This window comes from Triticum dicoccoides, chromosome 5B (genome assembly GCF_002162155.2).
Source record: "Triticum dicoccoides isolate Atlit2015 ecotype Zavitan chromosome 5B, WEW_v2.0, whole genome shotgun sequence".
Classification (NCBI taxonomy): domain Eukaryota; kingdom Viridiplantae; phylum Streptophyta; class Magnoliopsida; order Poales; family Poaceae; genus Triticum; species Triticum dicoccoides.
In genome coordinates this window covers 485,826,082-485,839,739 of record NC_041389.1, presented here as the reverse complement: position 1 = coordinate 485,839,739, position 13,658 = coordinate 485,826,082, and the positions used below count along the sequence as shown (strand labels likewise).

General features: G+C 43.8%; 1 protein-coding gene across 1 annotated transcript; it reads right to left on the bottom strand.

The window, feature by feature from the left end:
- Window positions 1–6,032: 6,032 nt before the first annotated feature.
- LOC119311020 (proteasome subunit alpha type-3) lies at window positions 6,033–10,412 on the bottom strand. The gene is made up of 11 exons (XM_037586646.1): window positions 10,265–10,412; window positions 9,301–9,447; window positions 9,179–9,218; window positions 9,014–9,097; window positions 8,761–8,834; window positions 8,600–8,686; window positions 8,426–8,510; window positions 8,227–8,273; window positions 6,877–6,942; window positions 6,464–6,554; window positions 6,033–6,366 (listed from the first exon to the last, which is right to left on the bottom strand). The coding sequence occupies exons 2-11, from the start codon at window positions 9,402–9,404 to the stop codon at window positions 6,295–6,297; spliced, it is 750 nt and encodes a 249-aa protein (XP_037442543.1). The 5' UTR covers window positions 9,405–9,447; window positions 10,265–10,412; the 3' UTR covers window positions 6,033–6,294.
- Window positions 10,413–13,658: the final 3,246 nt, after the last annotated feature.

The following is a 13,658-nucleotide window of genomic DNA, read 5'->3' as shown; positions in this document are numbered from 1 at the left end:
TCGGAGCATACCACAAACACGGAAGCTTCCGGAGGAACTTGACCACCTAGTCCACTTCACACCCTTCCCTGGAGCACACCACAAAAGGAAGCTTCTGGAGGGACCTTGGTCACCTAGGCCTCTTCGCAAACTTCTCAATATATCACCAAACAGTCTAGGAGGCGGAAGCCTCCAAGAGTAATAAACTCACAGGATCTCACTCAAAAAAACCGATGCTTGGAGCTCAAACCAATGCAACAAACGCAATGCAAGGTCAAGCAACAAATGCTCAACTCACTCTCTCAATCTCACAAGCTGCACTCTCGAAAGTAGGAGATTGAAGAGATGGGGTGCAATGGAGGAAATCAACAAATGACTCCAAGATCCATCCACAAACCCCCCTTCACATAGAGGAGGGATAGGGGTTTGGAGAGGTGGTATGATGCTCAAAATGATTATTAGTAAGTGTATGAACAACCCCCCAACCGGTGGGAGAAAGGAGCCCTTAAATAGCCAAAACCCAAAACTACTCGCTGGGGCTCAACAAGCAGTTCCTGGACACCCCATGCCCATAGGGGTTTAGACTCCATGCCCACGGGGGCCCGTGCACCCGTGCGCACAGGACCCCGTGCCCACGGGGTAAAAAAACGTGTCCACGGGGTACCCAGAACTGCCTGCAGCAGCCACTAAAACAGTGATAACTTTGGCATACATACTCCAAATTCGATGATCTTGGGCTCGTTTTGAAGCTATGGAAAAGACCAAGGTACTCACATAGAGAACCACCCAAGATCAACAAGAAAGAATGATGCAAGTAATGCAAAGCGTTGAGCTCTCTACATGCGACGTGATCAAGCAACTTGCCCGAAAGTCCCTCTTGATAGTACGGCTATCAAACCTATAATCCGGTCTCCCACAAAGCACTATGAGACTGGCAAAACTAGGAAAACCTAGCTAAGTTATACCTTTGCCTTGCAAATACAACTTGAGTTTGATGATGACTTTAATGCTTGCCTCAAGTTGGAATCCCTTTCTTGTCCACAACCACTTGGTGAAGATACTCGAATTGCTTCCTCATATTGCAATGAGGGAAGCCTTAACTTAAGCCCATGTTCACATGTGCATTATCATGATGTGGAGCGCAAGCTTCAAAGCATATAACCTCCGGCTTCTCATCTTGCACTTGGACTCCTAGAACCCGATGACCATCACCACTTGATGTCATCCATACATAGGCTACTTGAGATCTTTCCTTTTTGATGCAAGCCCATGGGAAACACCTAACCCACAGAGACATAAGAAACACATGGCATGGGTTAGGTAACAAAGCACAATTCACAATTACTTACCATACCACTAGATCACTTGATCCCATGTGGTACAATGTTTGCGCTTTGAGAGTTGACCATCTAGATAATCTTCGAGCTTCATCTTGGTCAACCAACATCTTTACTTCATGTCCCATCTCGGTTTCTTAAAAGCCACAATGAACTCTTCATTTCCCTTCATTGCTTCAAGAAAGAGATCACCAAAGACTCTTTCAGGACCATATCAAGTTTCACTATGAATATCATATTGGTCATCATTTGCTCTTCTAAAAAAACTCCATCATAATCTCTTGAGAGGCACAATGAATTCTCCACTCTAGTTGCTTGCTTTAAGACTTGATCAACCGAAAACCCAACACATGAGCTTACCATGATCTTGTGTTTAAACCATAACTTGAATTCTTCTATTTGTTTATACTCTCAAGCTCTTGATCCTTAAAAGCCCACATATGTCAATCTTTGAGATCCTCTAACGAACTCCACCTTGAATATATTTGGTTAGACATTAAAATCAATCTTGATGGCTTCAACGTAAATCCCCAAAGACCAACTTGAAACCTCACTAGATATGGACCCTCAAGTACCAAAACCTAGCCCCGTGTGCCCGGGGGTTAGGGACCTGTGCACACACGGGGTATCCAGAGAGTTGACACTCGACCCCGTGCGCACGGGGGTCAGGAGGCCCGTGTGCACAGGGTATCCAGAGTGGGATACCATGAGGACTTCTTTGAATGTTTTGATGGCATTATTCCCACATAAATCCAACATGCTTCATGCATCACTATGGAACATTTCTTCATATAGGATTCAATGCACTTGATGCTCCATAGGAATTGTCAATTAATACCAAAGCTTAGAGCAAACATATCTTCATACATATGGACTTCATCCTTCATTCCATCTAATATCCTTGATGCACACCATCTATGTAGAATATCTTTAAATATATCTTAGTGAAAACATTAGTCCATAGAGATTGTCATTAATTACCAAAACCACACTTAGGGGCTACATGCCCTTTCAACAATGTCATAGAGCCTGAGTGTGTGATGCTTGAATCCAATTCATCCATGAGAGCTTGGGCATAATTGTTCATTTGTTCACTACAAAAGTAAAGGAAGAGCCTAGCAATCAATATCGAATGATGCATCACAATACTAAGCAAATGCAACCAATTAAATGAAAAAGAGGGGGCACTTCGAGCATCTCCTCGAGCATGTCGTCGTCGCAAGTTGAAGCGTCTGAATCCATCACGTACCTGGCCTTGGGCGGTGCAGAGGTTGCCCTTGTCGCCCTTTTGGTGGTTGCGCCATCAAATCGTGGCCACCAATGGATCTCCGGCGCTAGCGTAGGCTTCCAAGGGTCCGACAAGGGACCACCTACCCGTTTTTCCAGTCATCGGGCAGCGCTGGGCAGCCACATACTAAATTTAAATTTGTGAGAGATAGCAAAGGAAAAGTTTTTTTTTGAACTGGAATATCTATTCCAAACCTTAAGGCTCTGTTCGGTTTGCAGGAACTATGCAGGAAATTTTGCAGGCTTTGCTTTCCTCTGAAAAAATAAATTATGATGCGTTCGGTTCAAAGGATCACTCATTGCTGGTTTCATAGGAAAGTGTACCTGCCCTGTACTTTTCACGGGAATCAGAAAATCCACTGGAACCCAATGTTTGGGCGGAAGCCCGATGCAGGGCGTCAGCTAGGCGAATAAAAGAATGTTTACACGCATGCGAATCAAGCTAGACTCAGGTAGCTCGCATGTCCGGCTGAATAAAAAAATATTTTCATCTCGTTGAAGGAAGGCTGCATGCACTAGCCTTTGTCCTTCGTTCCTTCGCTTCTACTACTTCGCGCCGAACACAGGAAAATTCTGCGTTCCTTTATTTCGCATTTCAAAGTTTCCACTAGTCAAGCAAATCATATTCCTACAAAGTTTTCTATTCCATTGTTTTCCATCCCTGCACTCCGAATATGCCCTAAACTTGCGCAGCACAATCGGCATGCTATCAAGGCATCACCGGCGGATCGTGCGCCGGGCCCGGACGGCTTCTCTGGCCTCTTCTTCAGATCATGCTGGGCAACAATCAAAAATGATATCATGGCAGCGTTCAACCAGTTCTACAACCTAGTAGGTAGTTACTTTAGAGCCCTGAACACTGCGGTGGTTGCATTACTGCCCAAAAAGGACGGAGCAGCGTCTATTAACGACTACCGGCCAATCAGCCTCATACATTCCATAGCAAAGTTGATCTCCAAAGTTATGTCCCTCAGGCTGGCCAACGTGATCCACACGCTCATCTCACCAGCACAGTCGGCATTTCTTCGGACAAAATGCATCCACGATAGCTTCCTATATGTTCAAAACTGCATCAAGGCCTTACATAGACGGAAAACACCAGCTCTGCTTCTTAAGTTAGACATCCCAAGGCCTTCGATAATGTGTCTTGGGAGTACATCCTAGAGATGCTGCAAAAATGGGGTTTTAGCGCGCGATGGAGAGATTGGATATCCTTGCTGCTGTCCTCCTCCTCGTCGTCCTTCCTCCTCAACGGAGTACCAGGAAAAAATATCCGACACCGGCGAGGCCTTCGGCAAGGCGACCCCTTGTCGCCCTTCATCTTCATCCTAGCGATCGACACGCTGCACTGCGCAGCAGATCATCGCACCACTACCAGGGCGGGAGCTAAAGCTTAGGATTAGTCTATACGCCGACGACGCCGTCATCTTCATAAATCCTGTGAGGGAAGAGATAGATGCACTCATGGAAATCCTGCGGGATTTTGGCGCTGCCTCCGGATCACACATCAACCCATCAAAGTCGATGGCCTTACCCATTAGATGTGAGAATATAGACCTAAGGTATGTGTTGCAAAATTTTGGAGGGGCAGAGGGGCAATTCCCGACCACTTATTTAGGCTTGCCGCTGACACTAGCTAGGCTACGACTGGAAAACCTACAATTCATCATTGACAGGATCAAAGCTCGACTTGCGGGTTGGAAAGGAAAACTCCTGCCGATAGCTAGTAGGCGAGTACTGGTCCGATGTGTCCTCAGCGCTATGCCTACCTTTGCTCTAACTGTTCTCAAAGTGCCAAAGAAGCTACTCAGGGAGATCGACAGATGCCGGCGTAGGTTCCTTTGGAAGCAAGACGAGGCGATCACAGGCGGTAGCTGCAAGGTTAACTGGTCCGCGGTGTGCACTCCTACATCACATGGAGGACTGGGGATCCTCGATCTCGAGCGTTTCAGCCGCGCCCTTAGATTACGATGGCTCTGGATAGCCTGGACGGACCCTGAGCGGCCCTGGGTCGGCATGGAGCCACCATGCAGTAGCATCGACAAAGCCCTTTTCACAGCGGCGACCACAGTCACCATCAGAGATGGCGCGAAGGCACTCTTCTGGCACTCCCCTTGGTGCGGGCCGTGCACCCTGGCCAGTTCCTTCCCTCTCCTCTACTCGCACTCCAACCGGAAAAACAGGACGGTGCGCGAGGCTCTCACACATGATACTTGGATAAAAGACTTGCGGCACAGAAACCTACAACCTCTGCTACCAGAATTTGTCAGGCTGCACCGCAAGATCGCGCCGACAGTGCTAACAGAAGGGAGTACTGACCAGATTAGGTGGAATCTAGAGGCTAGGGGACAATACTCGGCAAGCTCGGCTTACGCCGTGCAATTCCAGGGCAGATTACTAGCTGATTGGCACAAGTTGATTTGGGAAGCAAAGGTTCCTGGATGCATTAAGATCTTCTCCTGGCTCCTACTGAAAAACCGTCTATGGACTTGTGACAGGCTACAAAGGTGTGGTTGGCCGAACTGCTATTTCTGCCCGCTCTGTGTACGCAACCTGGAGACAGCGCACCACCTCTTCTGGAGCTACCCACTAGCCCGGGAGGTGTGGGAGAAGGTAGCCGCAAGACGTGGGTGTCGGCGCTTGCACCCACGGCAACAGGTGCAAGATGAAAGCGCCATCGCCATACTCCAACGGATGGCTGCAAATACCCGGCCAGCACAACAAAGGGCCAGCAACGCCACCATGCTGTTAACTTGCTGGGAAATCTGGCAAGAAAGGAATAGGTGTGTGTTCAAAGGAAAGACAGCTTCAGCGCAGGACATCATCAAGGCCATTGAACATGCCATCAAGCTTTGACGTCAAGCGGGAGCAATTCATCTGGAGCGACCCTTTTGGGATCAACCATGAAAGTTTAGGCCAACATTTGTTTTCGAGGTTATAGTGTTGTAACAAAACTGGTCCTAGGACCTGCACCTCGCCCTTTGTATCTTTCTCCATTGCTTCCTGCTTATCAATGAAATGCCAGTATGACGCTGGATCTTTCAAAAAAGAAATCTGGAACTTGTTCCTTCCACCAAAAGCAGCAAAACTATGGGCAAAGGGGAAGTTTTGGGTTTATGGGATGTGCTAGTTGGCTCTTTTGGCACGAGAGAGCAAAGGGGTAAGTTTTGGGTTAAGGGATGTGCTAGTTGGCTCTTTTGCCCAGATATCACTTTTGCTCCTCAAATTTAAGTTTTAGGGATCTACTAGAGAGACTGCTTAATGCAATGCAAACGCAGTACGTCTCAAAATCTTGCTTTTATACGGGAAATGAGCTGCATGAATAATTGAATCATTAATCTCAGGTTGAATCAAAAAATTCAGGTAAACACATGTTCTATGTCCATTTTCTCGCATTCCACAAGCCTCAAGGTTGGAGTAATGGCAACGAAGTAGCAGATAAATCAAGACAGATTTTCAGGTCATTCAGGATTCAATAGAAGATTAAGTGCGACCAACACAGCAAGCTTAATACGATTCAATTCGCTAGAACCCCACCCAAACAACACGACAGACTGCTTGCTACCTCGACCGGGATGGAATCGGAAGCAACAACAACCTGAGCTAGTTTTTGGAACTGAAATGAAATTCTCAACTGGTCCTGTATCTCTATTACACCACACGCGAAAGCAAACGGGACCAGGGTCTCTTCTCAGTCAGCATCCATCTCTTCCAACGCTGCCTGAGCTGCTGCCTTGGCCTGCTCCAGAAGATCACTCGGAACCTGTGTGTACATGGCAAGTCAGTAAGGAATTCAGCAAAGTCGACTCTGACTCGGGTGGCTGTGAAATTCCGTCCATCCATAAGTGGTCGTTTATTACCTTCTCGTGCTGACGGTTAGATTCCTCACATACCCAGCTTAGTTCCAGCTCAAAAGATTTGTCTTTCGCTTCGTCGTGTACACCATAAATTCTGCATGCAGAGGAAGGTTATCATTTTGAGTACACCAACTTACATACAGTATTGCAACCAAAACTACTGCTTGTAAAAATAAATCATGACACCAAAGGATAGCAACATTAAAAACAAGTATGAACAAGAATGCCTCCTATGACTAAACTACCATGTTGTTTCTTTTGAGAGAATATCCATAACTGTTAAATAGTACTCCCAACTACTGGCCATCTTCAGGCTTCAGCAAATACAGCGGTGATAAATATTGCAAAACAAGCTTTTTAGACATTAAGTACAGAAAAATTCCAGTGATAAATATGGCAAAAGATTTAGGACATACATCTTGGCAACCTCAACGATGCCTTCCCTGCAGGTTAGCTCAGAAAGCTTCAATTTCTCAATCTCCCTGTAGAACAACATTAAGATAGACGCATCAGAATGCAGAACCATCTTTTATGACCAATAGAAATACATAGTAGACATCATCATAAGTATTCTGGGTAGATACATTTGACAGCAGCTGCTAATAATTAAAGGGAGCATTCTTCAACATTTTGAATGGCACAAGTTCTTCATAAAATAAAGCTCTCAATGTGATAATGTATCGGAAACTACATGGATTACTGACTACAAAAGTTACAAGGGGAGAAGTAGATACGGGTTAAGTTTTGCTAATTTAAAACTCTTTCCCTGAAAACCAAACCTCAGAAAAGACCGATAAAAGGACAAAGAAATAATGGTCAATGTGTTTAAACTATGTAAATGATGCTCGTCCATAATCTAGTCCGTTGGCATTAATGGCCAGTTTTGGGCATTGTGGTTCTGCACTGCGGAAGCTAGTCAATTCAAAGAATTACACTTACCAGTTATCATAAAATATTACTGTTATAGCTGTAAAGAAGCGGTTATTTATCAAAATGCTAAACTGGGGGCCTGTTAGGTTACTTTTATGCATATTTTATTTGTTTTACTAAACTTTGCGCCAGGTGTGTGGCAAGACACAACCACTTTTTTGGTAAGCAAATTGTGCATAACAGGTGTGGCAAGTTTTCTCAAAAAATGTATCTGGTGTCATGGCATGTGGGGAGCAGTTTTAAGAAAATGTGGCGTGCCAAAATTTGGTAAAGAAAAAACACAAGCTTATCAGAGTCAAACTTGCCTAACTCATATATGTAGCAAACTGTGGCAAGGAACAACAAAACACCACCTTAGCTGTGTTCTGGTAGTGGCAAATCTAACATACTCCCTCCGTTCCTAAATGTTTGTCTTTCTAGATATTTCAACAAGTGACTACATACGGAGCAAAATGAGTGAATCTACACTCTAAAATATGTCTATATACATCCGTATGTGGTAGTCCATTTGAAATCTCTAGAAGGACTTATATTTAGGAACGGAGGTAGTATGAAATAAGCGTTTTTCACCCATTGAGTATGAAATGGCTAAGCAACTACCAGCACAAACTCTAAATGCGGATGATCATTCAGAATTTGGAACATAAATAGCATCCTTACTCCGCATGTTCTAAATGGGTCTACTTTGAACAATTAAAATGGTTTTTACAGGACTATTAAATTAATGTTTGATGAATGTGCCGTGCTTTAGGAGTTCTAGCAGTTCGCAACAAAACAGAAATTGGGCACTGCATAAATCATTCAATGAGAAACTAATGAACAATTAATTGGCTTACGTTTTTGCAGCTTGTCTTCCTTTACCCAGAGCAGCACCAAAATATTTCTGTAAAAATTCAATCAGTGAGTCATAAATTCCAACTGGATCTAATGCTGTTAAAAGAAACACTGCACATCTTAATCCATGACTCCATGTAAACAAAGTTGTCTGGTCACTGTAAAATGGAAGAACTACCAGGTGTTAGATTGAGAACTCACATAGGAGAGGCCTGAAGGTTCGATCATGTAGAGCTGTGGCCCATCCCTATCATAGCCTCCAAGAATAACTCCACAGCCAAAAGGCCTGAGACAGGAGTTTAAATTGTATCAAACTATCATGTAAAATGTTTAGGGCAAAAACCTTCTTGAACAAGAACATGTTGTCTGCCTTACCTGAGCCACCAGTAGAGTGTACACAGATGAACATAGCTAGCAACACGATCAGCTAATTCCTTTACAGGCATGGGTTCTCCGTATACCCTGGTGGATACAACTTAAAGTTACAATTCTATAAAAAGAATTTGGATGGAAATCAAAAGTCTAATAATTCTCACTTTTCATAATTGGCTGCTTCTGACTTTGCTCTTGAGACTATCTGCCTACCGTCTGCTGCTAACCCAGCCACAGCCTGAAAATGAGAACTCGGATTAACTTATATTTACCAAATGGAAGTCGTTACAAGAACAAGAATGGTAATAAAAAATGACATGACAGAGAACACTGCAGAATACATGACTCACTCACATATCAACCTTAGGACTTTCAGAGACAGACCACCCTAAATGTATAAAAAGGAAGACAAATTACCAAGCCAGAGTTTCGGTGCACGGAATGAAGTCTCCGGTTCGACCCAGCAAGTATCATCTTTGATGTTATCAGCTTCTCCACACCCTACAGACCAACATTTTAAAAGGTTATCACACAAAAAAGCACCACATCTGGGCAAAAGTATATCCAGCAATAATCACTTACAAGGACAATTCCATCTTTGCATTTGATCCCAACGATCGTCCTACAGAGAAATATCCAAATTTCAGTATGAAGTTGGGCAGCTAGAAAAGGCCAAGAAAATAGTGGAAAGAAGTATATCAAACCCGCTGTTGTCGACGGCCTTGCCAGCATACTCGACCTGGAAGACACGTCCGTCCGGGGAGAAAGTGGTGACGGACAGATCATACCCAGTTCCTATGCTACTCATTGTTAAGTTGCTTCAACCTCTAGACCGTCTATATAGTCGTCTCCTGGAAAAATAAATAAACAAGAATGATATTTAAGAATAAGTCGTCTCCTGGAAAAATAAATAAACAAGAATGATATTTAAGAATAAGCAGTACAAGCTAGCATTATGTACTCCCTCCGATCCATATTACTTGTACTAAAGCAGCGGCAAGTAATATGGATAGGAGGGAGTAACAAGATTGCGGGCATTATTCAGACTGCAAGGCATTTTGACGGGTTGCAAGACACCTGGTGAACATCGTATTGTAAAACAATTTGTACTTAGGACATGGTATCAGAAGGTGCATGTTACAGATTTGCAAATGAAGCTACCTGCCTACGGGGAAACCTGGAATTTGCTTTGGTTTATTACACTTGGCACCAAGATGTGATTTCCACGCAACACTAGAGATGCAGGTTTTCACTAACTCCAGGAGCAGACCCAGCATCTAGGGGACAAGGGACTCAGTCGAACGCCAAAGTTTCCACCGTACAGCGAGCTATTTCGCGACAAACTGTGGTAGCATCCGTCCCAGTAAAAACAATATTTAGGTTAGGTGGGCCCCGAGAAGAGAAATCGACTAGGGTCCGGGGATCCTCCAGCTCCACGCCAGTCCAGCGGAGCGGAGGACGACGAAGAAAACCTGCTACGTGGAAGGAGGCCAGAGACGACTACGGAGATCCGGCGACGCCATCTCGAGGGGGAGGGTTCGATCGGATTTCGGATCTCGCCTAAATCAAGTACGGGCGCGACGGCGGCGGCGGGGGCAGCGATGCGCCCGGCCGGCCGGAGCGCGAAGAGACGGGGGTATGGATAAGGGAGCGAACGGGGGTGCTTACCGATCCCGGCGGGCGGAGGAGGTCGCGTCGACGGCGGATCGTCTGCTCCGGCTTGTGGCGCAAGAAGGTGGGGAGTGTGGTTTGAGGTAGGCGCAGGGACCGGACGGGCACGAAGCTACTTGTCTTCGCGGAGGCCTTCGTGTCGAACTCGAACCTGGGAAGAGGCAAACCCGTTCCACCCTGCATCAAATGGGCCAGGCCCATCCAGCCAGCCTGGGAGAGGCGCTTCAACCCGCCGGAGCAACTCTTTTTTTTTTCTGAGAGTCCCCCGCTGGAGCTCCTATTCAGCGCTGTAGGCGCTGGCTCGCGCGCGACGCGCAGCCGGCCGGCCCAGCAAACTGCTGAAAGGTAAAACGCGAAGGAAAAAACTCCAGGTTTATTCAGCTGGATTAGGAAACGAACTCTCGCCGACAATTTGAATGCCACGCACGTTAACCCACTTGGACAAGCTCACTTTGTTGTTTCTTAGATTATAGGAAATAACACTATTCGACCCTTCTTTTAGTACAAAAATTAAACATATAGTAGTATTACATATCAGCTATTAATTATTTGAATAAAGAAAACATAAATTTGAAAAAGCATTCACAAAAACCATGAATTAAAAGAAATCAAAATTTTGAAAAAGGTTTTTGCCAATCGAAAAAAGTTCACAAAAATGGAAAAAGTTTGTGAATTTGAAAATAGTTCATCGAAACTAAAACCTAGAATTTGGAAAAAGTTCATCGAATTTGAAAAAAAACTCATCAACTTTAAAAAAATCATCGATTTTTTGACAAAAAGTTCATCGATTTCAAAAAAAGTTCATCGAATTAGGAAAAACGTTCACAAATTTAAATAAAGTTTCAATTTGAAAAAGAGTTCATTGACATTGAAATAAAGTTCACCAATTTGAGAAAAAGTTCATCAAATTTGAAAATTGTTCAAAGATTTTGAAAAAAAGTTCATCAAATTTGAAACAAAAATCAAAGATTTTGAGAAAAAGTTCATTAAATTTGAAGCAAAAATCAATGATTTTGAGAAAAAGTTCATTAAATTTGAAGCAAAAATCAATGATTTTGAGAAAAAGTTAATCGAATTTGAAAAAAGTTCATTGATTTGAAAAAAGTTCATCAAATTTGAAAAAAAAGATCATCAAAATTTGAAAAACTATTCATCAACTTTTAGAAAAAGGTTCATCAGTTTCGCAGAAAAAGTTTGTTGAACCAGGAAGAAGAAAAAAAGGAAAGAAAAAGTAGAAGTCATAAAAGAATGAGAAAGATGAACAGGATCATACGAGGTCGTGTGGCGGGGTGGTTAGTGCATTGCGCCTCGAAACAGGAGGTCACCTGTTCTACTCACCTCGCACGCACTTCTTTTGTGTTTTTGGAAACTGAAAAAAATACAAATTAAAACAGATAAATGGGCCAGCCCACCTAACATGGTTGCACGCGCCGGTTAGGAAAATTGCCCTTAACCGGCGTCTGCGGCGCCGAATAGGGTTTGCCCTTCTTCCCCAAGTCGTCGAACTAGTGCAACACGCGGGGACTTAAAAAAGCGGCCACGTTTTTTTTCCTAAAAAGAAGAGCTGCAATACATGGGGGACTTTTTAAAAAGTGATCATGTTTATACCTAATCATAGATGCAACACGCGGGGGACTTATGTTGCAGTACAAGGATGATAGAAGAAAGAGTTTCTCAATTTCAAAATCTCGGCAAAGCTCTCGGTCAAGTTGTAGAAGATCTTTTCATGAGGACAAAAAGGGGAGTCAGAGCCACCCTGAGTAGGAAATTCACGAGTAAAGATACATGATCTACAAGGCGAGGTTATGTCTTTGACAAGTTACAGAACCAAAGTCTTAAGAAGAAGGTAATGTGAGCAAGGAGCTCTGCTGCTAGAGTAGTGGGCCAGAAAAGAAAGCAGACTAAGGTATACAAACCCAAAGGGCTCATTCAAAATCCTTAAGAGAAATCGATGCCTAAGACTTCTTACCTGGCCTTAACAACAGACAAATATGATGTTATTGCTGGTGACACCAATCCGGCTTTAGTTCCAAGTGGGGATGAAAGTCTGAATGTCTGCTACAAGAAGCAAAAGAAGGAAATATTTACTCTCACACCAGGATCGACGGATCTGGTGGCGACTGCAGCAGAGCAGCCCCGCCATATGCAATGAGTCTCCTATATTGGAACTATCACAACTTAGGGACGGACGTGACAATTAGCGAACTGAAATGGCTCGGGAGCAAATTTCGTCCCTCCCTCATCTTCCTGTCTGAGACGAAGATGGGAGGTTCAAGAGCTTGGAACTTTATGTGGTCATTAGGATTCACCCATTCTTTTGTTGTGAGTAGTGATGGTTTGAGTGGAGGCTTGGTTCTTTTTTGGTCTTCATCTATTTCGGTCTCGCTAAAAGCCTTCTCCACTAGGATTATAGATATTTTAGTCAAAACAGAAGATGGTGCAAAATGGCGTACAACTCTCATTTCTGGTGAACCCGTAAGGCGATTAAGACACCAATCCTGGTATATATCAGGTCCTTGAAAGCTTAGCGGAAGAGTCCATGGATATGTGTAGGAGACCTCAATGAAGTGTTGCATGGAGATGAGCGCATGGGTGTTAGGGAAAGGGATGACAATCAAATGATGTTATTCTAAGACTGCCTAGATGATTGTGGGCTAACGGATTTGGGGTACATTGGACCAAAATGGTCCAACAAACAAGAGAATGGGGGTAATGTTAGGGTGAGATTAGATAGGTCAGTGACAAATTGCGATTTCCTACAACTCTTCGATGATTGCACTATTGAGAACATTACTGAGACATCATCTGATCATTTCGCCATCTTGGTGGCAATGTTAAAGACAGGATGCCAAGGACCTTTCGACCCTATACTACAACCTTTCAAGTTCAAAGCATCCTGGATGAGAGCACCTAATTATATGCAAATAGTCTATGAGAGCTGGAGGAAACTAAAGGAGGATCCACCTTCCCTGAGTAATACTTGGTCTACTCTAAACAGATTGTCAACAACCCTTCAACTATGGGGTAGAGAATCTTTTTGTTTGGTTAAAAAGGAGATAAAGAAGCTAGAAAATAAATTAGCTGCTTTACGAAAAAATAGTTTGGCTACTGGATATTCCAAAGAGTAAAAGGAAGTGGAAAAGAGACTATATGAGATGTTCGAAAGAGAAGAAATCATGGCTAATCAACGATAAAAAAAATTGGCTATGTGAAGGTGACCGAAATACCTCGTTCTTCCATGGTCGTGCCTCGGCATGAAGAAGAGCCAACAAAATTAAATTCTTGAGGAAAGCCGATGGATCACTATACGAAGATCCTCAGCATCAGAAGTATGGTACATGATTTTTACTCCAATTTGTTCACCTATGAACCATGTGACTCCCTGGAATCA